Here is a 26061-nt window from a genome sequence, read left to right on the forward strand (position 1 = left end):
GGGGGCGGATGACGGTACGTACGAAAACGGAGTGCCGGAGAGGAGGAAGGGGGGGAGGGGGAGAGGATGAAGTGGGAGAGGGCAGGAAGGAGATATAATCCAGCACTTACGTCATCCATATGTGTATCGCGATTCGGAAATGACGCTCGCGATTTCGCGCCGGAGAAAGTAACGCTCGTCTCGTAACCTTCGCGACTTTTCCCTCCTACGCTCGTTTTGCTCCCATTTTACCGATCATACGACGTGCGTAACTAATCGTCCACCGTAGGTGAACCGAAAGAGAGAAACGCGCGGGAACAGCGGGCTCTCGGAGCCGATCGGTATCGCGACACGATTTTTCTCTACCTGCGCAAATGAGCGTTGATTGAGAGCTTCTTTTACGGGTCTACCGCGTTAAATTATTAGTTATTTATTTGTTTTTTTTTATTACAAGAATTTCTATTAAGAATCCAGTCTACTCTAGCAATATGAAAAATTGATAATTTTAGGAATTTCTTTCTTTTTTCTTATATTAGAGATTGATGTTTTTGGTGTTTTTCACATATGTTTTTATTAATATTTAAACTATGTTAAATATGTTTAATATTTATTAATATTTATGTCATATTTATTCATATTTAAATTATGTTAATATTTTTAAATCTTAGATATTTGACATTTTTTCGTGTTTTTTTAATATGTTTGAAAATGTATATTTTGACGGTGTGACATGTTGCTTCCCTCGTGTAATCATCTGAAATGAATAAATTTGTATAATTTTATTTTTTAAGGATATTTACATGATACAGAATCTACTATCATTAGAGAAAATTGAAAAATAATTAAGTGAAGATATTATTTTAAAATTAGATATTTCAAATTTGCTAAAATTTATTCATTTTTTGAAAATCGAAAAAATAATTATTAATTTTTTTAAATTCTATTTAGATTCTTAAGGCTATTCGAAATCTTATAAATCCGTCAATTTCGCAAATTTTTTAATAAAATTTAAAAGACGTTCTTCAGACATCATATTTTGAAGAAATGTAAAAAATCGGTTTTTTGATTCTTAAAATAGAATAGGCCCTCAATTTTCAGCATCATTAAATATCTTTGTCAACTATCATTCATTATTATTAGACTCTCTATAATCAAAATCTTATAATAATTAAGCAATTAAGATGTTGCTTAATGTATATAATAATTGCCGCTAATCGTTCGAGACTGTCGGTATTTTTCCGGCGTTTTTTTAACAAAGGAAAAAGGGAGACCATATCCGGAAATGAAATGCTCGAGGCAACGGGAATGTGTCAAATCGTGAAATCACAGCACGGCACGCACGAGACCTCGACGAGTCTTTCATGAGCTAAAGACGGTTATTCATCATTTTTCGCTTGAAACGCATAATCGACTAACGGAAACGCGCTCCGCGAAATTTCCTAATAGAGATTAGGCGAGTAAAGCTTCATCTTTTGTAACTGTACGTAGCGCGGACGGATGTGCTATCATCACAAAGGAAGTTTCCTTGGAAAAAAAATTCTATTTTTTTAATTTTGACTGATACAACTTTCTCTTTAATACAGCACTCAAGAAATGACGATTTTTATTTCCAGTATAATTTTTATCGAAAGTTTGTGTCTCATGAATATCAAACACATTCAAATATACATTTTTATTGCGATAGGAAAAAAATATCTTTTTTTATATTTATATTATTGAAAAATGTCGAAAGAACATATATGTGCTCATGTATGTTCTTTCTTTACCATTTATAGGAAAACGGTTGATAGCTTCTAACTGTACCTTCATAAATTCCTTTTAATGACAAAGTGCACACTAGGTGGAAACTCTTATCGAAACGCGTGGCGTAATTTAAATTTACCGTAAAGAAAAGGTATGAGGAAGTAGCGGTCATAGTAACGACTTATTTATAGCGTAATTATGACCGCGCAGCGAAAATTCTTTCCAGTTCTACGATTTGCCTGTAGATTGACCGGATATCGCTCTTATTATCAAGTTATTTCTTATTTCCTCTGAATAAGTCGATAAGTATAATTTTTTTATTTGTTTTGAAAAATATAAAACTTGCGAGAATAATTTAATTCAAATTAATTGTAATAATTAAATTCCCTTAATTTTTGAAATATTTATTATTAATTTTTAATTATTAAAAATAATTTATATTATATTATCACGAGATCTTTGCAAAAGGACATGCATTTGCAAACACATGTATTAATGAATATTATTATATTCTGAATATACTATTATGTTATGAATATTATTTCTATGCTCGTTTATTGCAGTATCGTTTGTAATATGACGATAGAATCTGAACATTTTTCGATTCGCGTGGCGGCGAAAGGGTTAACCGGGGTGAGTGGGGCTTAGCGTGACACCACCACCTAAACGAGTTTGTCCGGTTTGGCAGATTCCAGTCAACACCGTTATTATTCGCTTTTCCCGGCTTTGCATTACTTTCGCTCGAAATTCGATCGCATCATCCGGTCTCTCTTTTGCAACATTTCAAATAAAATTTTACTATAATATTATTATATTGATGTGTATATTACAAACATTTTACTTAAAACATTTTAAAAATTATTTTTGTAAATTTATTACTTCTAGGATATCTTTTCTTACGGTATTGTGATCATGAGATTATCTAAAACATATATCACATAACATCGACATCGTATCAAACGTGTATTTTTTACTTCGCCATTTTTATTAATTGAAGACATTTTGTCAACGTAATTTTAACATATTTAATTTTTTTTTTTTAACTAAATAAATTTTAGTCGACATTATTTTATTTATTCAGTATAAATATTTTTAAGTTAATTAAATTTAAATCTTTTCATTTTTTTTTTAATTTTAAATTAATTATATAAATTAAAATATTGACATTAAATAAATGAAAATTTTATTTAAAAATTATTTAAAATATAAAATTTATACACACACGGATAAATCAAATTTAATTAAAATATGATTAAAAAGACAGTTTTTATTTTTTGTGTATGCATAAACGTAAAGAACTAGAAGGAGGACATTGATTTAATAAGTTTATCGAATGGAGAATAATTTGTTTTGGCGAAAAGTTATAGCTTCCAGATTTTACATGCGTCATGGAGTATTCCAGTCCAAAATTTAAAACGCTTCCCAATTCCCATGTTTTACAGACAACCGGTGATTATTATCGTGCATGGTTGACCGAAGATATTTGCATGATTACGCGGCATGATTCGCATCTTGGTTGTTTGTGGAATTTTACGAGATATTCCACGGAAAAAAAATGTGGGAATAATTTCCGCGATTATTTAAACAATATCATGATGAAGAAAAATATCTAGTTTATAACATTTTAATGAATTTTTAAACTTGACGATGGAATTAATATTTCGAAAAGTAGATGATGTGTGTGGCGTGTCATATTTTAATGTTTTTTTTTATAAATCCAGAAACGACAGAGAATTTTTTTTTAATTTTCTCTATTTGTTTTCTGTAAAAGTAAGACAAATTCTTTTGGAAACTCAGATTTTCTGTTTTATTGGCGTTGGATACCCTTCAATTTTTTTTATAAATGTGGGTTAAATGTAAATGCGGAAGTATAGAAATTCGGGATCCTCCCAATTTCTCTGGAGAAATTTAATATATATATCTATATATATGTATATTATATTACATGTTACACGCATGCATGAAGATACACATACGATGTCTCGTATAATTTATTTTTGGGCTAATAGTTACTATGTCAGTGTGTCAATAGAGAAGAGAATCATTCATATATTTGCATAAATATAAACAATATAATTATTATTTTAAGAACTTTGAAAATATATATTTTTGTATTTATTATGTATATTAACTGCAAATAGTAATATTAATTAAATAACTTTCCGCTTTTTTTCGAAAAATATCAATTATTACAATTTTTAGTGACATAGTCGATGCATGTTGAATTTGACGATGTAAAGTAATTTGATCAAAGAAATTATCTCTTTGAAATGATTTTATCTCGAAGATGCAAATGTTACTTCGAGGTGGTATCGTAGAGCTATAATGCGTGTGATTCTTCGCTGTCGCGGAAATATTTCTGCACACGAAACTATAGAAAGTCTTGTGGAAAGAAACACGCAGCGAGATACTTGGAGATGTATAGCATTATTTGCTTCTTTTTAACAATATAAAATAATATATCATATCTCTTGAGAAAATACACGTAAACACATGTATATTTAATCGCAATATGATACGGGAATTCTGATAGTGAACGTGGGAGCAACCGATCTCCGTTTGAGCATTCATTGAAAGGGGAAACCAAATATCTTCCGACGTATACTATGTATGCACGCGACAGCTAACGAATTCCACGTTTGCGCGTGACACCCCGTAGACACGCCTGTCTCGCCTTTTTCTCGGGCACGCAGCGTGCGTGGCCGCGTGGCCGCGAACCGTGCAGAGGGAAAGAACCTGCCCCACCCACGCATCGCGCCGAATCTCTATAAATACCGAACTCTCGAGAGCGCACTCTTACTCGGCCGGCTACAGTGTGCGAGAGTGAAACGGAATGGGAGCGAGAGGGACTGGTATCCGCGTTGATTAAGGCCGCGCGAACCTCGCGAGCTATGCAGATTAAACTTTTTCCACACGCACGCACGCACGCACGCACACACGCGTAAATGCGCGAACAAGATGATTTTAAGATATAATTTTAATAGGTTTTCTGTTATTTTTTATGTTACTTAAAATGAAATACTGCTGAAAGTGTGAAAGTTAAGCACACGAATAATATGAACGAATAAAGATATTTATATTTTATCAAGATTTTCGAATGACTGAGGTCATAAAATATCTGCAAAAAATCAACTTATAATTGTAATGCAATATATGAAAACTTTATATGACAAACTTTTGAGAGATTCTTGATTCCGTTCTCGGCGAGAATTTTATTCGATTTCTCTACTTTTTGCAGCTCGTATACCTAGACGTATGCTCTTACGTAAGAGGCAAAATATGCTAATTTTTCTAATTTGTTCCAGCGATCGAATAATCACGCACGCAACATCGTATCGTTGCTCGGCGCAAACTTGTATTATCGATTCCTTAAAAAAATTTTTCTTTTGTATAAAATTTATAAAAAAAAGATCTTTTTTAAATTTTTCTTTATTATGAGATTTATAAAAAGAAATTTTTCTTTATTATAAGATTTATAAAAAGATATATTTTTCTTTAATTTTTCTCATAATAAAATTTATAAAAAGTAGTTTAAAAAAAAATCTTTGTTATAAAATTCATAAAAAAGTATTTCTTTATAGGTATAGTTTACCCTGTCACGTGAATATTTTTTTATATCCTAGGATTATTCTGCGTACAAAAATCGAATTTAACTTTCGTTCAAAGAACGTTCAACCTTTATTCCGGCAGAAACAAAGCGCTGTATACGGCATCGAGAGTATCCCACGCGCGCTTCTTATCGCTGCTGCATCCTCTGCTGATATCGCGCGAGCCCTAGATTACTCCTCGACATGTCTCCTCTCCCACAAGGGGATCCGTCCCTCTCATTCAATCTTCGTTTTCATTCCGAGCAGCAACGAATGAAACGAACATTTGCAACGTGATTCATGCGGACAGCGATTAAAAGTGTGCTGAAAAATATGAGTGACTCAAACAAGCGATCGAATTGAGCCATGATAAGTCGAAAGGCGATATCGTCCGGCGATCTTTTATTACGACTCGATGAAAAGTCGAGAATTACTTATTGTTACTTCCCGATCATATCGTCGCGACTTAATTAAAAGGGAAAGGAGAAAATAATTCAGAGTTTGATAAAATATTTCTATTTATGACACGAGTTTCAAATTAAAATTCCGACAAAATAAAATCAAAATAAATTCTTAAAACTGTAAACAATAAGGGTTTTCAAATTTCTTTCAAAGTTCAAATCTTAAAAAAATTGTTTATTTTTTGTCCTAAAATTTATCATCTCTATATTCTAATAATCTTGTTATGAAAAAATTAACTGATTAAATTAAATTATTAAATCAAATAATTAAATTAAATAATTAAATCATTAAAAATATTGACATTTTTTTTTAATATGAAATAAAACTTGTCGAAGATTCAACAATTCTCACAAATACAGTAGATACGATAATGAGACAAGTGGCACGTGCACACGCACGTATGTATGTACATGTCGGGCGCCTCACCTCGAACACGCGGCGCGAATTAATTAACGTAGAATCAGTGAGGCGTTTGTCGTCATTTCGACGTATTGTGGTCAACGACTTTGCGGACTTTTACATTATTTATATTTTCCTATCGTTTCTATCTTTTTTCTTTTTTTTTTTAACCGAACCATCGAGATAGCAAGGCGCGTCGCGTCGCTCGTAATGTCATCGTTGAACGAGAACCGTATCTCATAACACATTACAAACAATTAAAATGTCATTAACGCGAAACATCATTGCGCGCCTGCCATATTTTAAGCGTCGTGCGTCTTTTCAATTTAATGCGAACACATTTACGAATAATAATTTCGAGAATATCAATTATATATAATACATTCTACAAATATTTTACGAAGGCGATGCTCGAGATCTCTAGAGTTATACTTATTCCGAGAAAAATTACGATCCATAACAAGATAAAAGACTCTGGGGAGATAAATCACAGATTAGATAAAAATAACGCGGGGCAATTGACGTGAAATCGACGATGAGGCTACAACGTGTCACGATCATTTACGTCGTTATTGTTCAATGCCTATAAATAAACGATCCTTCGTTTATGCTACTCATTATGCGCGCAGTAGATATTATTCTCGCAAATGAATGCAACTGCATCTCGATGATTCCCATTGAGATTTATTCTTCGAGATATATATCGATAAAATTTAAAAATCACATGACATTCACATGAGAATCTCTCACACAAGCTAAAAAAGAATTCTACAATCTAAAGATTGATTTTAATCAGGATTGGCCAAGCGGACTGTTGGAAAAAAACTATGAAAATAATTATAAGATGTAACATTTATAATATTTATAATACATATATTAGTTTTATGCAAAATGACATTTTTACTTTAATTAATAAATCATATTAATCGCTATAGTTTAAAGAAAACCATAATATAATAATATAATAATAAAATCTTATTTAATTCAAATTAATATGCAAAATATATTTTTAAAACAAAAACTTTTAGTGATATAAATGTTATTAAATTTTATATTAATTTTTAGTTTAATGAACAAAATATAATAGTAACAGAATAAAAAATTTTCACCAATATCTGATTCGCGTTTATCATTGAATATTTAACAAAAAAGATTAATTTTTTTGTTACGATTCTTACTCTATTACGGATTTTATTTTGTACAAAGTTTAATTTAAAAAAAAACATTCTTTTAATTCACGAATATCGATGAAAAAATTTTTTATTTATTTTAACATTTTTTAATAGAAAAAAATCAGTTTTTTGGGAAAAATACCGGTTTTTACAACTGATATGGATTTTATTTAAAAAATTTGGAATTTTGCCAATTCTGACTTCAAGGAAAATTAAGACTTATCATTAAAACTTTGACAGTGAGTGAAAACACACTGTGATAGATTAATTAAGAATTCGAGTAAGTTCCAAACTTGCAATCGCTTGCGATAGCCATGAAACCACAACAAATTAATTAACGTCAAGAGCGCGAGATCCGTTTGCGATCGAGCCCGCACTTGTGCGCGGAGACGTTGCAGGATTTACGGTGTCTATTAAAAGCTTTCTCGAGAGAGAGACCAAGGATCTGTTTGTGCTCATGAACGTGCGAAAAGCTCGGCGCATGCCAGCTGCCTCTTCGACCTTTGAATATTCTCTAGATAAGTCCCGAGCCCATGTCCGCATAATTATGCGCAGTGTCACAAAAAGTGACGATAAAAAGCAGGAATAATTTAGCCAAATAATTAATAATTAAGACAAATGACTACGTTTTATCACAATATTTTTTTTTTATTATTTTACAATTTAATGGAGCAGAAAAATATTGATAATTTAGATAAGACAGCAATATTTATTAACGGCGTTGGAGAACTCTAATTAAAATTAGAACGTAATTTCTAGGATGTATTTATATATATTATTTTTAAGGTAAAGAAGAAAAAATTGAGGAAATATTAATGTAATGCAATCAATTGTCATCTTTTTTCCATTCTAACGATTATATATCCGTCGCGATGATTAATATCGTCGCAAACATTAGCGAAAAAATTTATTACCAAAAGAAGAAATGGTATTATTGAGACAGAGCATCGAGATTGCCCGCAAATTCCCAGGAATGTTGTCACAGGTCAAGACGGACTATCGTATCGCCTTGGCCCGTATGCTAACGGAGCAATGGGTAAACGTTGTCTTCTCCGGTGAGAGGCGAGATACTCGCAGAGTATCTCGCATTGTAGGCCGGATTTGTAGGAAACGAGAGGGAAATTAATATCTAAATAGTATTTTCCAAGAAAACCCGTCGATAATTCCATAAAAGCTTTATATGCGATCGACTCTGTAGATAAATTATGTTTCGTTTTGCGGTCACGCTTGACGCGTTTGCGTTCGATCTAAAATTATTTTGGAAAGCTCGATCTCGCGTTCAATGATATTCGAATTGCTGGATTCTGTCAATGTGGATGAAGCTCCGATTACCTGCTTCATTTACCTAATAGAATACCTAATAATAATCTCGTCACGTGCCGAAGACTCGGAGTGAGTGCATAATCTGCGATTATACCTATTGCATCGCACATTCTATCGCATACACTAGACGCATTGTCCCTGTTTACGACATGAAGCCCATAAATGCATTCCGTGAGATTGCACAATGCACAAAAGCGCAATAATGGTCGTCTGATCGGAATGTCACGTTTCTGAATTTTGTACTTCTCGCTTTTTCCTTTTAATTATTGCACTTTATAATTGCAAGCACGATGTGTATATATGAATCGGCGGCATATATTTTTGATTTTTTCGAAATTTCCTTATTTATTTATTTGGATAAGTCTTGACGATCTTTTCTATACTTATGATTTAATTTAGTAGGAAAAGAAACGTAATTTACAGAATATCTATAAAGTTTATTCCCATCCTATATTTCGAAAACGGTTCAAAATTATATAAAACTGCGAGATATGTATTCGATCATTTCGAGGGGCTATTCTTTTAAGGGGTTGGGGGAAATGTCTCTCCAAGAGGATGGCCTTTTGATTTTTTTTTTAAAGATATGTGAAAAAACTGTTAAATTCAAGATAAAGGAAATTTTTTTTTTTTTTTTTTTTTATAAAACCAAAGTCAAATTTAAATTTTTTATGTCCTTTCAAATGAAATATTATAATATGGAGAGTTCCGTTTGAAATTTTTTAGTTGGAGTCTTCCTGAGGGACACTCTTGGAGAGACAACTACCTCAATGCCCTTAAAAAGGTAGTCCCTCGAAATGATCGAATGTGTATTTGGCAATTTTTTATAATTTTTGAATCATTTTCGAAATATTGGAGATTGAAAGAAACATTAGATAGAAAACTGGAATATGAAAAAAAAATTGATAAAAACTTCTTTCTACAGAGAATCTTTTAATAAAACGAAAAAATATTTTACATGTTGCTCTCTACAGTTAATTCATAATTGTTCAAAATCGATTTTACAATCTAAATTTTTCATGAAATCAAAAAATCAGGTTATAATGTTTGCTAAATTTTTTAATAATGCAACGGATATTTAGCAGCATTTTATTGAGATAATGAAGATAACTTCATATAATTATCGAATTTTTTTAATATAACTTTTAAAAGCTATTAGTTTGACATCTATCTTGTTTGATGACATATAAAAATGAAAAAAGTGATAGAAAAGTAGTGCCGAGAATTTTCTTTTTAAACTCAAGTACTAGATTTACATGGAAAAATTCAATAATTTTTTTGATGAATTGTTGCAGTTATAAAATAATTAATTTTCATAAGAATTCAAATTTTGACATTAAAAAATAGATAATTGAATAAATTAAAAATTGAAATTTTTTATTGAAGAAAGTTAATTACTTGCTTTTCAATATTCTCAAAATATCCGCATTTCTCTCACGATTTTATTTCTATATTTTTATTATATTTTAGTCTACCTCCTCTTTATTTCTTTTTTCTTTCTTTGATATTTTATCTTTCGATTAATTATCTCGTTCTTTATTTTCTCTTTTATTTTTTGCTCTGTCTATCCCTTTCGAGTTGCGTACAATATACAGAAATGTAAGATCAATAGGGTGGAGGGTGTGAGAGCTACCCCCGACGCTATTCCGTGACTCATAATGCACACTTGTTCGAGTCCATAGTAGTTTACTTCATGTGATTCTTAGTTTTTAAATTATTTTTACGATGTAGCCTCTTATTCGCTTTGGCTCCAGAGCACGCTGTTCTTATCGATCGTCTCCATAAACCTTTCCTCCTTCCTCTCCCCACAATTTATTACTGCTAGAAACGTGACCGTAGCAGAACCTAGGAAAAAAGAGAAGAATCGAAAAATGATGGAACCACTTTTTGAAGAGAATGACTTTTTCCAAGCGCGTTTGAGATTATCAAGCTTATATATTTTTATATTTCTAGATTTTTGAATTTTTCCAGAAAGAAAGAGGTAAAAGTACTTGATCGTAATTTTGGTATTTTTATAATACAATGAATAAAATTTTGATAATTTTTATGTCGATTTTTCCTTTCGAACTTCTTTCTTATTATTTTTTTAAATTATTATTTCTTTAAACTTTATACTTCGATTCTTACATATTTACTTGTTGCAACATCGTTTCAAAAAAATCGAAGAAAAACGAACGGAGTGTTATAATATAATGTTGACATCTCTTGAATATCTCCTTTGTTGAATTTTTTACTCACGTTTCCATAACTTGATTCCGCGATGTATTGTTCGATTCTAGTCTTCTTTTGCTAACGCACTTTTTTGGAGAAGGTCGCATCGCGGATGAGTCATAGCTCTCGACGGTGCGTTTCCCTGTGTATCGACCTGTGGCATGGATGAAACGCAGGGTTGGTGGTTGACAGAGGTTCGTCAGAGCTCCGGATTCATGAGGCTAACGCCCCGCGCGAAGATCGATTCGGCATAATAGAGTATAATTTAATTTGTTTCTACATCGAATCGTTCGGTGCGATCGACTACTTGGAAGCGACGGTGACGTCGCCGTCGTCCGGTGAATAATGACCGTCGTCGTCATCGTACATACATGGGAGAACACGCGCTCGATACTATCCAAACACAATTATTTTTATGTCAAGGGTTGAAATCGTTATAATCTTAATGGCTTCAAATTTCAATGCAAAAGTGATCGTTTTGTTTATTCACGCACAAATATTTGAAGAATCAATTGAATTATGTATTTTATATAACAGAAAATGATTCAATTATATATAAAAATATTCGAGAATAGAGCGAATATTCAGTATATATTTTAATAAGATAATAAAAATATATTGTAATTTTTTTCGGATATTTGAAGGTGTTTATATATATATATATATATATATATATATATATATATATATATATATATATATATTCTTCTTTGGATTTGACGATACAACAAAGATTCGTGGAAAACAATTTAAATGTTTTCAATGGACAAACATGATGAAAATAATTTCCTCAGAAATCTTTTTCTGTATTTAATTAAACTTATTAATGTTTTTTTAATGAGGATTTACACATATATTTCTCTTTTTCATATTATAGTTAATATGCGATGTTCAAAACAACAAGCAAATATGTAACAATCGAAGTATGAAGTTTAAAGAAATAATAATTAAAAAAAAAAAATAATAAGAAAGAAGTTTAAAAGAAAAATTAATTATAGGATAAATTATCAATTGTGTATAATTATATCATTTTTTGAGATAATCTAAAATTTAAGATAATAATAATAATAAAATACAATATAATAAATACATTTTTTTAAAGTTATTTTATATTAATTTATTTGAATCAGCTTACATTGTGTGATTGTGTTTCATATATATTTCTATATTACAGATATTTCAGTATTCTGTGACTCACGTTGTATAAAAAATTCGTTGAATAATCCATAGTTTGCTACGAATATGCGATATGCTCTGCAATCCAACGGCGTTATCGGTGTATGTTCGCGAAGGAAATATCCGAAGGAAAAGCGGAATTTAATAATCCGTACCGAGATACCGGGTGTATCGATGGCAAAAGAGCAAATTGATCGGTGATTGCCCGTCGTCGCCCGTTCGCACACGTGTGTGTTCGAAAGCCGCGGCTCGCCGACTATCACCTGCGCTACCAGTTCTCCGTTATTTCATTGCAAATTACTCGCTGAGCCACGAGCCGAGTTATACAGTTATCACAATGAGAAAGTTGTTCCGATCCGAGACGTAGAGACGCACGAATGGCTACGTCGCGCGATTGCGATCCGCAAGTGTGATTTGAATTCATCGTATAAATCTGCGAACGAATGGAATAAGATTGTTGAAATACGAGTAAGAAGAAGTTGATTAAGAGATTGCGAATCAGTGGCTAGATTCTGCGAGTTTAGAGGATAAAGCTAAACGAGCCTTTATTGATTCAAGGACTACAGAATCCATGAAACCGAGAATAGTAATCAAAAAGTATAATCATTTAAGATTCTTAAACGAGAAAGAGATCACATTATAAAATACTTCAAAATTTCTGTTAAATTTAATTGAGCGAGCTAATCTCTCTTAAGCAGATAAGCAGGATAGGAAATTCTATTCCAGTATAGATCGGAGATTATTATTTTATTTATAGAGAGAATCTAGATTTTATTTATCATTTTTATTAGTTTATTCATGGTCGAATGAAGGGAAAAATCTTTGATACGACTTCCTTCTCTCATTTCGCGTCGTTTGACGGTTGTTTGAACCGCAAATCGTGTACACGTGACTCAAGTATTCCGGTCGAGATCTTGTCTTTTTTTTGTGCAACATGATAGCAAGGTGAGACATCACGAAAGAACATGAAGAAGGACGTACACGTGGATCATGTATAACCATAAGAAGCCACGTGAGCCCTTGAATGGCCGCTCATTGGAAATGAAAGTAATGCGTTTTCGAATACCAGCCGTATGAACCAAGGATCTTTCGTCTCTCTCTCTCTCTCTCTCCTCGTTGTAAAGGCGACTCTCGATTTGTCCTTAAATCAGTACCGTGGCATAAATGTCGAAAGATACGAGCGTCCTTGAACGATAAAGCTCGCATTCCTCCTTAAGTAGAGAGACTTGGATAACGTTTTTAAACGAGTCCCATTGATTTTCTCCAACTTTTTGAATTTTTCAAATAATAGAGAATGACACTCAAGCATTTAATAATTTATATCAAAAATTATTGACTTATTATATATCGATTATTATTGATATTATTGATTTTACAATTATTATCTTAATATAAAAAAATATGAGGACGAAAAATTAATAGCAGCAGATTGTCTACTCCCAGGAAAAAAACATGGGAAACTTGGAATTCTCATAGATCTCTTTTTTTATCTGGAAGAAAATCAGGGAATTCTTATGAAATTTTATTGAGTCTCCGGAAATTTAAAAAAAAATTTTTTTTTGATAATTTGGCTCATATCGTAAACACAAATGACAAATACACCAATAAACCAAGTAATGAATTATGTATATTTAAAGTATATTATAAATTGTATATTTATCTCTGTTTATATATATATAATGTCTTAATAAAATATTGAATATATTATATATTCTTTATTGTAATTTTTAGTGATAAAAAAATGAAAATGTATTACGCAAGTAAATGTATTTATTCAATTTTTTAGTACATTTACAAATCTAGTATTTGAAACTTGAAGTTTTGTATTTTTTCTTCGTAGTAAAGTAAAAAGTATAAGTAAAAAGAATTAGAAAAAAATATATTTTATTTTAAAAAGTTGCATCAAAATTTTTAAAATATTCATTTTACCTGGAATTTTGAATAGACATTTTCTTATATCAAAAATTATTGATTTATATTTGATTATTATTGATAAAATTTGCCGATCCTTTTAATGAAAAAATGGAAAGGCGAAAAATTAGTCATAGAGAAATTACGATAGAGGTAGAGTAGTTTGCAAGAACGAAAATAAATTACTAAAATATGTACAAGGCATTAAGTGATACACAATCTCAATTGTGTAATACATCATCGAAATTGTCAGTGCGTTGTACTTATCTTCGTTTGTATACTTTGCTTGGGATAACTAAATGATAGTATGTCCAGTTTCACTTTTCGTGCCGAGCCGCTAAACGGTGTTCAGAAATCTTTCCGCGCGCGTTGCTTGCGAAATTCTTCATTGTCCCGTGGTGCTGATGGAGAAGAAGGAGACGGTGGTGGAGAGGAAACGAGAGGCGTATGTGTGCCAAGAGGTTTTTCTCAGTCGTCGACCGCGATAGATACGGTCGGATTGTTCGTTTAACGTGGAAAAATTTTCACTCCCTTGCCAGGCAAAATCGATATTTTAGATATATATTTTAAAAAGTATATAGTAATTTCGTCCTTGAAAATAAGTTTATTTAAACTATTTATTTAAATAAGATAATATACATTCTCTTCTTGTTCTGCGTTCTCTCTTTCTCTCTCTCTCTCTCTCTTCTGTCGTTATTACTGTATTCTCTTATAAAAAATAAATATAATGATATATGCATTAAATCTCTCAAATCTATTTAAAATTATTAATATATTTTATAATTTATTTAATTGTAATTTCTCTAAACTAAAATTTTGTTTCAAGTATCTTAAATTTTTTGATACATATCCAATTTTTATAATATATATAAACCATTTTATGTTTGGATATGTATTTAAGATCTTCAAGTATATTAACATTAAAACATTGTAAATATGTATGTATATATATTCTATTTTAAATATTTTTCTAATTAAAATATTATCTTTATAGAAAGATACATTATAGGGAGAGAGAAAGAGAGAGAGAATAATTTTAAATATTGATCTTTATTGTTTTCTCTGTGTTTTCAGGACCAATTCGAGAATCTGTCCCTACACACGCAAAAAGGGATAGAGTTTCTCGAGAGGTATGGCCATTTCATACGCGATCGTTGCGCAATTGAATTCGAATATGCAGCGAAGCTCAGGTGAGAAATGCAACACTTTATTTAAGAATACGAAATAATTAAGGAATATGAAAAATTAGAAAATATTTAAATATTTGTAACACAGCGAATATACTGTGCAGATATACGTGCATACTTCATCTGTCATTGTTAAAGATATTTTATGCTTAAGAATTATTACAGTCTCAATATATATATACATTTCTCTCTGAATTTTTTTTCAATAATCTATAATTTCAATTTTTTTTATTACAGATAAATTTAGAATATTCTGCATAAAATAGTTGAAAGAATTGCGAAAAATAAAAGAAATTTTAAATTTATTCGAATTTTACATTTACAGCTTCTCTTTATTACAAATAATAGATGGATTCTTCTCATTAGATTGGAGAAGCTATCTCATAACGCACATAATATAATGATTATTTTAATTTTAATATACGAAATTTATATACACATTTTATATTATTTAAAAAAAGAAAAAAGAAATTTAAAAAAGCAGATAGGAGAGAAATAAATATATATCTTATTTTGAAAATAATTTGAAACGAAGAGATATGACTGTGACAGCAGGTGCGCGTTATTATTCGATGCTTTCATGCACCTTGCACCTCATCATACCCTGTCGTGTAGATCGACGTGTTCGTGCTCGTGCATACTGTTTCTTTTTCCGAGGTACCCCGACAAAGGGTGAGACATTTGAGGCGAGCGATTTCAATGGGACATCCTGTATAACGAGCGTGTCTCACGCACCCCGTGGGTTCAGGGACGAGGCGAGATATATAGCTAGTAATATTGTATTAAAGAGGTCCCTTGTCCGCTCCGTGAATGCCGTCTACTGTGGCGCACTTTTGTTTATCGGGTGTTTCTAAATCCATTCATTCCGAACTCTTAATTACTCCATTTTGCATTGTGCTTAATTATTTTGTCGCAGGTTCCTTAATCGATTGATTATACATATGCATGAAATAAAATGTTTCTATTATGCAGAATTAGATCAATTATAATTTCACACTTTGTAATAAAAAATTCACAGAAAGATACAATTAGAACAAAATTTTGATTGACTTTGTCGAGGAAAAATTATCTTTTATTTATTTATTTTTTTTTTAATTACAATTTATACTAATCATGAACATGCTTGTACTTTATGTAATTAAAGTCTAAAAACTCTACATTTTGTGACTTGAAATATGATTTGAGCCTTTTTTTAAGAAAAGTATTTTTTTAAGGAAAATAATAATGATACTATAATATAATTATTATTGTCACACATAATAGAATAGTTATATTAATTAAAGATCATATAAATTTGCAGTTATAAATTTGCATGTTTGATGAGAAGATATACGACGATTATTCTTCAGAATCGAGTTGATTCTTAAAATATGTGTTGATCAAGACGGGATCATCGCCGTTGTATATGAATCATCTCGTTCGCGTCTCTAATCTTAATGCATTGCAATTTTCACATCTTAAATTATCTCGTTCCTTGATTCTCTTTCGTATAAAATATCGCGCAAAATCAGCAGACGGATATCCAGGATGGTTCAGGGAAAATTATCTTCGACTTTATATCTACTTAACTTAAATACTTAAAAAATTACCCAGTCGTTAAATAATTGGAAAATTACCCTGTGTAACGTAATGTTACCGCAACACCAGGTACTCGTAAAATATTTGCAAAAAAATTACTCGCGTGAATAATTCTTAAGTTCATCGGACAATATCTGGATCTTTATCTTGGCACACTTGGACAACGGAACATCATCTGGATATTTGGATAAAGTTTGTAAAATACGAATATATCTGTACAGCCGAAAAAGTTTATCCGAATCGGTTTCTTAATTAATATAATAATAGAAATTTATCATGAATTATTCTAAACAATTTTATTCGCGAAGAGTTAAATCACTCGTATCTTCTTAATTTTCTTCATTTTGAAATCCTCTTCGCGCAGCTTCATATCAAGGCTATGTAAGATTCATCTCGATAGTGTATTTATAGTCTGACATGACGTATCGTAAAAATTAAAACGGCACGCCCCCGGATCCGTTTAATTCGCGCCGCGATCGAAATTAATCCCTCTCTCTTTCGCGATCTGATATTTTCTTCATTTATTGCGAGTCACAATTCGTGATTTAAATCCTTGATGCACTTCAATGGGTCAGAACGATCTCTATGTTGCATGTAAATTCCTGAATACGCATACGAGAATAGCTTTCCCCATAAAAGAAATCAAGCGTGTGAAAACTGTAAAATTGATAGTTGTTTCTTCAAAAGCGTATTATTATATGTTATTGTAACTATGTTGTTGTTAAGAATTGTTTTTGTGACCTGATTAAAAAATTCGCTATATAGTTACAAAAAATTCTTGTCATAAATACAAAAAGAAATCAAGCATGTAAAAACTATAAAATTGATAGTGGTTTCTTCAAAAGAATATAATATTATATTTTATCGTAATTATGTTGTTGTAAAAGCTGTTTTTGTGACCTGATTAAAATACTCACAATACGCTTTACAGAATATTCTTATCACAAATATATAATTTCAATAATACTGATTTATTAATTATGATTATTTGTATATTTATCGTTCCATATACACTTATCAGATTACTTTGCACAATAAACAAAATTTTTTTTTTAATGTATAAAACTTGTAGATAAGATAACGTGTGAGATTAAAATATAATAATATTATTATTACTTATTTATCTGAAAATAAAAAGTAAATTGTCAGATTGCATAAAAATTATCGGTAGCTCAATATTTTCTTTAAGAAAAAATTTACTCTAAATAAAAAAAGTTATTGTTATAAACGAGAACAGCACAGTAGTATAGAAATCGCTTCCGGTCGATTCATTTCCGAGTTATTTAATAGTTCCTGCCAATTGTATGAGGCTTCCCGACAATAATCTGCGATATCATTCCATCTCCGTGAGAAGAGCAACAATAATCTCGTTTCTCCTTTTTTTTTGTTGCAGACGTCTCGTGAAGAGCTATCAACCGAAGAAGAAAGAGGAGGAGGATTATCAGTAAGTATGAAACTACATACTCTCTCGTCTCGAGTTACCGGCGATCTCGGATAGATTCATTGAGTCCGTATATGTATACAAAACATCAAAGAATAACAAACATATATTCAGATCATCCGATGTAATTTATCCATCAGCCGTGGGCGATTTAAATACATATTTATTACTCTTTGATATTTTGTATACATGCATAGACATTCAATGAACCTATCTAAGATTGTTAAGAACTTTGTAAGTGAGAAATGGATACTACATCATGATAAATAAAAACATTATATCTTTTGTTAAGGTAATTAGTTCCTTCAAAACATGCATCATATAAATATGATGATCTAGATTTTTCAAACTCATGCTTCTTATGATATGGTAATCATATATTTCTTATAAATATACAATGTTGTATATACAATGTACAAGCCTCTGGGTTTGTATATTTTCAAATGCAATTCAAATAAAATTCAAATAAAAATTTATCAAAACAAAATATTATGTGAATATTTCCTATGCGAAACTTTTGCAGATTTTTGATTTCATGAGTTTCGCGGGATCGTGATTAATTTTCTGATTCGGTGCACCACGCGAATAATTAAGCGCGCATAAGAGCGTGATTAGGTCAAGGTTAAAATAAGAGATGAATTGAAACAAAAGTGGATTAAAGTAAAACGAATTTTGTACATCGTAACGAAAAATTTTTTCTTTTTTGCTAATGCGTTCTGCGGATCTTGATAAAGGACAAGAGCAGTTTTGATTATCTCGCGGAGTGGGTGTGTGTGATATTTTATAAGTTCAGTAATTTGCAAGAGAGATCTTCTTCAGTCAAGTACACTAAATCGACATATGGATAGAGATTTAGACTTTCTGAAAAATCAAATTTGCGTTGGTGTTTTGGATCGGGAATTATTTTTTCTCTAGGCGTAACGATTGTGTTCAGTTAACGAAGAAACGCTATTATGTTAAATTGGCCAATTATCTATTCAGTTTATCTATAATTAAGACAGTCGCTTACATATACATGAAATGCAAATCGTGTAAGATAGCTAAATGAACATATCTTGGCATGTTAGGCGATAATTTAGTAATTAATTAAAAAGTGATAGAAAGCAAATTATTTAATGAACAAAGTCAAGTAAATAAGTAATCAATTCAATAAAAATTAAAATAAAGAATGTAAAGACATTTAAAAAATCAGAAGAACGAAAAGCAGAACGGAACTTGCGTTTCCTAGGTACAGTCCTTGCCGGGCGTTCAAGATGGAGCTGAACGAGGTGAACGACCAAGCCGGCCAGCGGGAGGTGATCGCGGAAAACCTCCAGGGTAACGTTCTGCGAGAGCTCAACATTTTAGTGAAGGACTTCAAAGAGGACCGCAAGAAACATCTGCAGGAGGGTGCGCGGCTGATGGCCACCCTGGCCGGTCAGATCGGGAATCTAGAGCGAGCGAGGAAGGCCTACGAGAAGGCCTTCCGTGAGGCGGAGCGCGCTGTGGAGAATTATCAGCGAGCAGACGCGGATCTCAATCTTTCAAGAGCAGAGGTACGTGATTAGTTTTGCTATCGTTACGCTTCCTTTCATAGCTTTTCATCATAAAATAGACTTTACCTTTGGAGGAGTTTCAGCTTCGATTAGATACAGTGATTGAAATAAAGAGTTTAGTAATAATTTTGATAACAAGAAAATATATAGTAAAAATCTTGAGTCATTTTTCTAATGATAGGTTGAAATGTGTTATGATAAAATTATATTAAATATAGTATAATTATATTAAACAAGTTCTTTTAATTTTAATAATTAATGATTTTTTAAGCGCTCGATAATAATCGATTCTTTTGTAATGATTAGGTCGAGAAACAGAGGATGAATATGACCATGAAGACCCAGCAGAGCGAGGAGGCGAAAACGGAGTACGCGAATCAACTGCAAAAAACGAATGACATGCAGACGTTACACTACCACACGGCGATGCCGGAAGTGTTTCAGCATCTTCAGGTACTGTTTTGACATAACTGTACGCAATTGCGTCCGCGTTTTTGCTAGGTTTTATTATATTTTATTTATATTCTATACAATATTAATTATTTAAAAAGATATTCTTTATTATTGTATAAGGAATGTTTCAAAATCACTGTTTATTATATTTAAAGGAAAGTTCGAAAAAATAATTATAGATTTGACAAGCTTGAAAATTATAAATTTTCTTAATTCAATGTTCTATTTGCCTTTATTGATCGTGTTTTTCGTATTTGTCGCAGTTGATTCTCGTTCTATATATCGTATTCTTGTCGCAGGAGTTGGACGAGAAGAGGATAAAAAATATGCGAAATTACATGATGAAGTCAGTGGAAATCGAGCGGGCGGTAGCGCCAATAATCGCTCAGTGCCTGGATGGCATCGAGAAGGCGGCGAATGAGATCAACGAGAAGGAGGACACGATGCTAGTGATTGAACGCTACAAGAGTGGCTTTCAGCCACCCGGGGATTTCCCCTTCGAAGATCTATCGGTCGCTAAGAATTACGATAGCAATAGCCAATTGGCCCAGCCGGTCATGCAGCCGATTCACAATCATCTTACGGTCAAGGGCACCGTCTCTGGCGGCAAGATCAAGAAAAGAGTCGGTCTCTTTGGGATCTTCAGCAGCAATAAGGTAGCTATCCCTCTATGTTATGCATTACGAACTCTCCGATGCCGTTGGTTCAGCGTGACATAAGAGGTCCTGAAAAGATGAAAAAAATATAGTAAGACAGGCTGGAATGTCTTTGAATTTATTGAGATTTTAAAAGATTAATGATTAGCGATTATGTATCTAAGGAGCTCTTTCTTAACGATCCCGTCTAGACTTTTTATTAAATGCAAGGTAAACTCTATACTCGTGATAACACGCGCACGATTATCAATCATTTGAATTATAAATTTTTATTAAGATAAGCATTTTAGAACACCTTATGCATGTATTATTTTTTAATTTTAAAGTCATGGAGTCTGTGATGATTCTATACTTTTTTTTTTTTCTTCCCATAGATTACGTAGTTAAATCTAGTAAATTTTTCTAATATCCTAAGAAATAATTTATGATTATTTCTACAATTCTGGAAGTCTAAAACTTGCACGATTCCAAAAAAAAAGCTAATATAATCTATCTATTCATTGCATTCGCGCGAAAAGGAAAGGATAAGCAGGGAATATTGCAGAATATTTTTTTAGCATGCACGAAAATTCTTTTAAGTTCGTCGTTTTTCTATTATTTGATTTAATTTATGTATATATATTTGTGCAATTCTTTATTCGCCGACAGACCTGCAACTTTTTTTACGCACTCAAATTTCTATTGCGCATGTATATTAGTAGATTCCGCATACTTTCAATTGGCTATAATAACGTTATTTACGAGCAACTTTTCAGATACGTTTTGCGCATTATTATTTATGATTTATGATTACTTGAAACAATTTTAAAATTATTGTTTAAAACGATTTTTCCTTTGTATACTTTCTATATTCTTTACGATATAATATAATTCTCTTCGTCGAAAACACTTTTATATTGAACCAAACTTATATCTAATGATATAAACTTGCTGATAAAACAATTTTGAAAATTATAATTAACGCTCAAGGCGAGGCCTTGTGTTTTCTGATAATATAAAAAAAAAATAAAAAATAATATATTTATTATAAATATTTATAGTTGTTTTGATTTTAAATAGCTATATTCTGAGAATCGAAATATTTTTTTCAAATTTACTTAAATTTATAGATATACAGGGTGTCCTGCAAAAATTGTGCCAACGCTCGTGAGTGAATAGAGCACAGTAAACTGAACATAAAAGTCCTTTATTATTTTTTGATCTGAGCTTTTTTTTCATTGTTATACAATGTTAAAGTCAGCTAATCAGCGCCTGTCTACAACGGGAAACAAAGGAGGGACGTCAGGAGTCGGAGTAACGAGATAGCTTTCTGTTGTATAGACAGGAGCTGATTAGCTAACTTTAACATCGTACAACAACGAAAAGAAAGCTCAGATCAAAAAATGGTAAAGGACTTTTCTGTTCAGTTTACTGTGCTTTACCCGAGCGTTGGCACAATCTTTGTAGGACACCCTGATAAATATAACCAAAAGTAATGGTTTTTGAGATTTTTAATAAATTTCAATATATAAGAAAATTGCGATGAATTGAATTCAATTGTATCTTTCCTTTTTTTCTTTCTATTTTTGTACATTATACTTTTCGACTACAATTTGCAATCATTCTCTTGCTCGATTCCTCATAACGAAAAACGCGTAATTTATTTTTCTTGTATACTTTCTATTAATTTGGTGGATGGTTCAATCTGCCCGTGGTCTTCTTGTTTCCAATCATCACGGGCTATGAATTGGGATATTATCACATTTAGTAAGTACTCCGTAGATCGCTTCTTCGCTCGTAATTATGTACATAATATCGATTACTTACCTGCCTTTCTCTTCTGAAGATAAATTATATGCGACGTTGAAGTGTCTTGTTAAAAGAGCGTGAACTCAGCAGTTGCATTAATTCTAATCAGTATATGGCTGTAATTAATTATAATACTTACAAAATATTATAAGATTAATTAAATTTTTATTGTTTAACTAAATTAAATTACATTTGATATAGAATAATTTGTAATGTATTTAAATTAAATCTTAATTTGTGAAAAACTGAGAGAAAATAATTTTCAATTAATATTATATTAAAATAAAATTATTAATATAATATTAAAATTAATAAATATATAACTGCAGCAAACTTACAGTTAGATTTTTTAAATGCGAGATGATAATAAATGCGTCTCTTCTTCAGCTCTTTTTATATATTATGACGTAAGTAAAATATTTTATACTGTTTTTGTGTTTAACGTTTCCGAAATGATATTCTCTGAGCTCACGCTCCTGCTATTGCTGAAAGTGCGTTCTGATTCATTCGCTGAATGATACGCTTTTGGGATTTGTTTCATGCGAACAGCAGAAGTTGATCGAGGTGTGCATAGCTTTAAAGGTCTGTCCTTCTTTATTCAACGGCCAAGTTTTCGATTAATCCTTTTGGTGCTTTGCTGAACGCTTACAAGTGCTCAACTTGCTCGTCTTCTTTATTCTTTAAATAAAGTAGTAAATAGATGACATAAGTGTGATTGCTTCTTTATAAGAGTAGAATTGTATTAATCGTCAATTTAATTATATTTTGTAGAAAATTAAATTGAGAAAATCTCTATAGCTGCCAAATCTATAGATTAATTAAGAAATAATAATTAAACTAAATTAATGTTTACGAAGTTGGAGAGTTTCGAAAATTTTGTGAAACTTAGGAACTATAGAATTTAATTTTCATAAAATCAAGAATTTATAAATACGCGAGATTCTCTCGAGAGAATTTTAAAATTACAATTATATTAAATTTTAATTATTTATTAATTATCCCAAATCTAGCACCAAAAGGGTTAGCTTTTAAACGTTATTATTTTTTTTTTTTGTTATAGCAGAGAATACATTTTATTCACCTTCTCTATTATTGCTTAAAATAATGAATGATATTGAATATTGGAATTGTTCATCAATCATATAAATTTGTATATGCTAGCGTTCACTAACAAGATTGCAGATCTTTAACGAAACGCGTTGCTCTTGCAACAAAATGTGTTCCCAAGCTTTCTTATCTTTTCTTCTGTTACCTTCTTGAGACCCAGATCATACAAGGTGTGTGTGTGTGTGTGCGTGGGTGCGTGCGTGCGTGCGTGCGTGCGTGCGTGCGTGCGTGCGTGTGTGTGTGTGTGTGTGTGTGTGTGTGTGTGTGTGTGTGTGTGTGTGTGTGTGTGTGTGTATACTCACATTATAATTAAATATAATTTTACAAAGTGTTTTTCCATGCGTTATAGTTGTTATTATATATATATATATATATATATATATATATATATATATTGTAAATTTAATACATGAGTTAAAATTGAGTAAATTATTAATTTAAGAAACATGTCTTTAATTGAATCATTGAATTTTCCAAGAAAATTTATGTTAAACTATTAATTGTTGTATTAATTTTATATTTTAATAATTAATTTGATAATATTATAAAAATTTGACTGCGAAGGAAGTCTCGGGTCTCAGGAAGTTATATATATTAGTTAAATAACTTTTCCGAGGAATCGACATTTATTATAAGAAATTCCAGAATAATGTGCCTGGCTATGGTGACGGCGCGAAGGAGGACTGCAGCGATTTGCCACCGAATCAACGGAAAAAGCGACTGCAGCAACGACTGGACGAGATCCAGGCGAAGATCCAGCAAGAAACGGCGGCGAGGGACGGCCTGATGAAAATGAAGGGCGTATACGAGCAGAATCCTGCCCTCGGAGATCCGATGAGCATAGAGGGACAATTAAATCAGTCTAGCAACAAACTGGATAAACTCGGAGCTGAATTGACAAAGTTTCAAGGCTACCTCGAGGAAGCGATGCGCGCTGGCGTCAGTTTATCTAGGTAAATAGAGCTTTTCTGAAACTGTGAAAGGATCTATACGTTGATTCGCTGTTTTTCCAACTATTTTTATATGTGACTCGTTTTATTACGCTTAAACATGTTCAAATGCATAATTTTTTAATATAATTAATATAGAATATGTCCTTTTGCATTATCCTACAATTTTATCACAAAAATCATCAAAGAGATCAACAAATAAAAAAAGTTCGGCATTTACTTTGTGCTTTCAGCCCAAGCCAGGCAGCGCGAAAAACTGCTACTAACGGTTCGGCGACGAGACCGTTGAGTTCACGAAGGGGTTCACACTCGGGCGGCGAAGAGAGCCTTTCGAGATCCGCTTCTGATTCGAGTGTCTGTAACGCAAATCAACCGGTTCATAAAAAGAGCGCACCAGGCACACCACAACCGACTCATGGGTAAGCTATTGGTAATATACGAAATGGGATAACGCACAGAAAATCATCAATACATCATCAAACTCTCAGAACTTTTAAAATTCGCAGATTTTTTAATTTATAAATTAGTATTTTATCGTTGTTTTCACCGTTTTCTCACAAATATCTGATATTTTATGATTACTTATTATTATGCTGCACGCACACGCGCGCGCATACGCACACACACACACACACACACACACAATATATATATTCTATTATCATTTCATAAAAACCTTATTTTATAATTCGGGTTCATAAATCCACGTTTAGAAATATCTTCAGCTTTTATTTAATCACTCTTATCTTATCAGAACTAATGAACATAAATAACGGAGATAACAAAGGTTTTACAATGTGAGTCATTTTACCTATATCAAATAATTAATGCGACGAATGAAGTTTTATCATACTATACTCGTTTATTCAAATCAGACATCGCGATGTAGTCATTGTTTTTTTTTCCTTTTTTTTCCTTTTTTTTCCTTCTTTTCTCACTCTGCGAAAACGTTTAGTTTGAAAACAAGTAGATTAGACACTTTACACTAGACGAATAGCCACGGTGTTCGCTTTATGGTACTGATGCACAGTTCCACGAATAGCCCGGAATCTGGTCTCGGCGAATCGAGAACGTCGCTACCCGGCAGCGGTTGCGAGGAATATTACCATGACGAGGTGGATGCTCAACCGCCACTGGGAACATGTCGGGCGCTTTATCCTTTCGATGGTGAGATCTATGAACCAAATTTATGATAATAAATTAATTTTAATATTAAATATTAATATCATCTTTTTCTACAATAATTCTATATAACAGGGTGTCTACTTCCTCAAAAAATATATTTTGTACCTAGAAAATTCTTATGAAATTTTATTGAGAATCGAGAATTTTTTGTTTTTTAATTTGTTTCTAATAATTTTGTTGTTCTCTAGTAGACACTGTCTATATATATATATATATATATA

General features: G+C 31.7%; 1 protein-coding gene and 1 long non-coding RNA gene across 6 annotated transcripts in view; one reads left to right on the top strand and one right to left on the bottom strand.

Moving 5' to 3' along the window:
- Nucleotides 1-26061, top strand: part of LOC126848610 (formin-binding protein 1-like) — a 34500-nt gene that overhangs the window by 4887 nt on the left and 3552 nt on the right. The window contains exons 2-10 of one of the 5 annotated variants that reach the window (XM_050589614.1): nucleotides 15035-15150; nucleotides 18119-18169; nucleotides 19395-19701; nucleotides 20008-20154; nucleotides 20454-20810; nucleotides 23148-23180; nucleotides 24351-24658; nucleotides 24889-25074; nucleotides 25686-25822. In XM_050589614.1, the coding sequence (XP_050445571.1) occupies nucleotides 15035-15150; nucleotides 18119-18169; nucleotides 19395-19701; nucleotides 20008-20154; nucleotides 20454-20810; nucleotides 23148-23180; nucleotides 24351-24658; nucleotides 24889-25074; nucleotides 25686-25822 (1642 nt within the window). The remainder of the gene's footprint in view (nucleotides 1-15034; nucleotides 15151-18118; nucleotides 18170-19394; nucleotides 19702-20007; nucleotides 20155-20453; nucleotides 20811-23147; nucleotides 23181-24350; nucleotides 24659-24888; nucleotides 25075-25685; nucleotides 25823-26061) is intronic. The other 4 variants (XM_050589616.1, XM_050589615.1, XM_050589617.1 and 1 more) reach the window with 4 other exon arrangements.
- On the bottom strand, nucleotides 9671-13195 carry LOC126848627 (uncharacterized). Its single transcript, XR_007687289.1, has 3 exons — nucleotides 12072-13195; nucleotides 10901-11266; nucleotides 9671-10507 (listed from the first exon to the last, which is right to left on the bottom strand). It is a non-coding gene; the product is annotated as an uncharacterized LOC126848627 (long non-coding RNA).

The sequence above is a fragment of the Cataglyphis hispanica genome, chromosome 4 (genome assembly GCF_021464435.1).
Source record: "Cataglyphis hispanica isolate Lineage 1 chromosome 4, ULB_Chis1_1.0, whole genome shotgun sequence".
Classification (NCBI taxonomy): Eukaryota; Metazoa; Arthropoda; class Insecta; order Hymenoptera; family Formicidae; genus Cataglyphis; species Cataglyphis hispanica.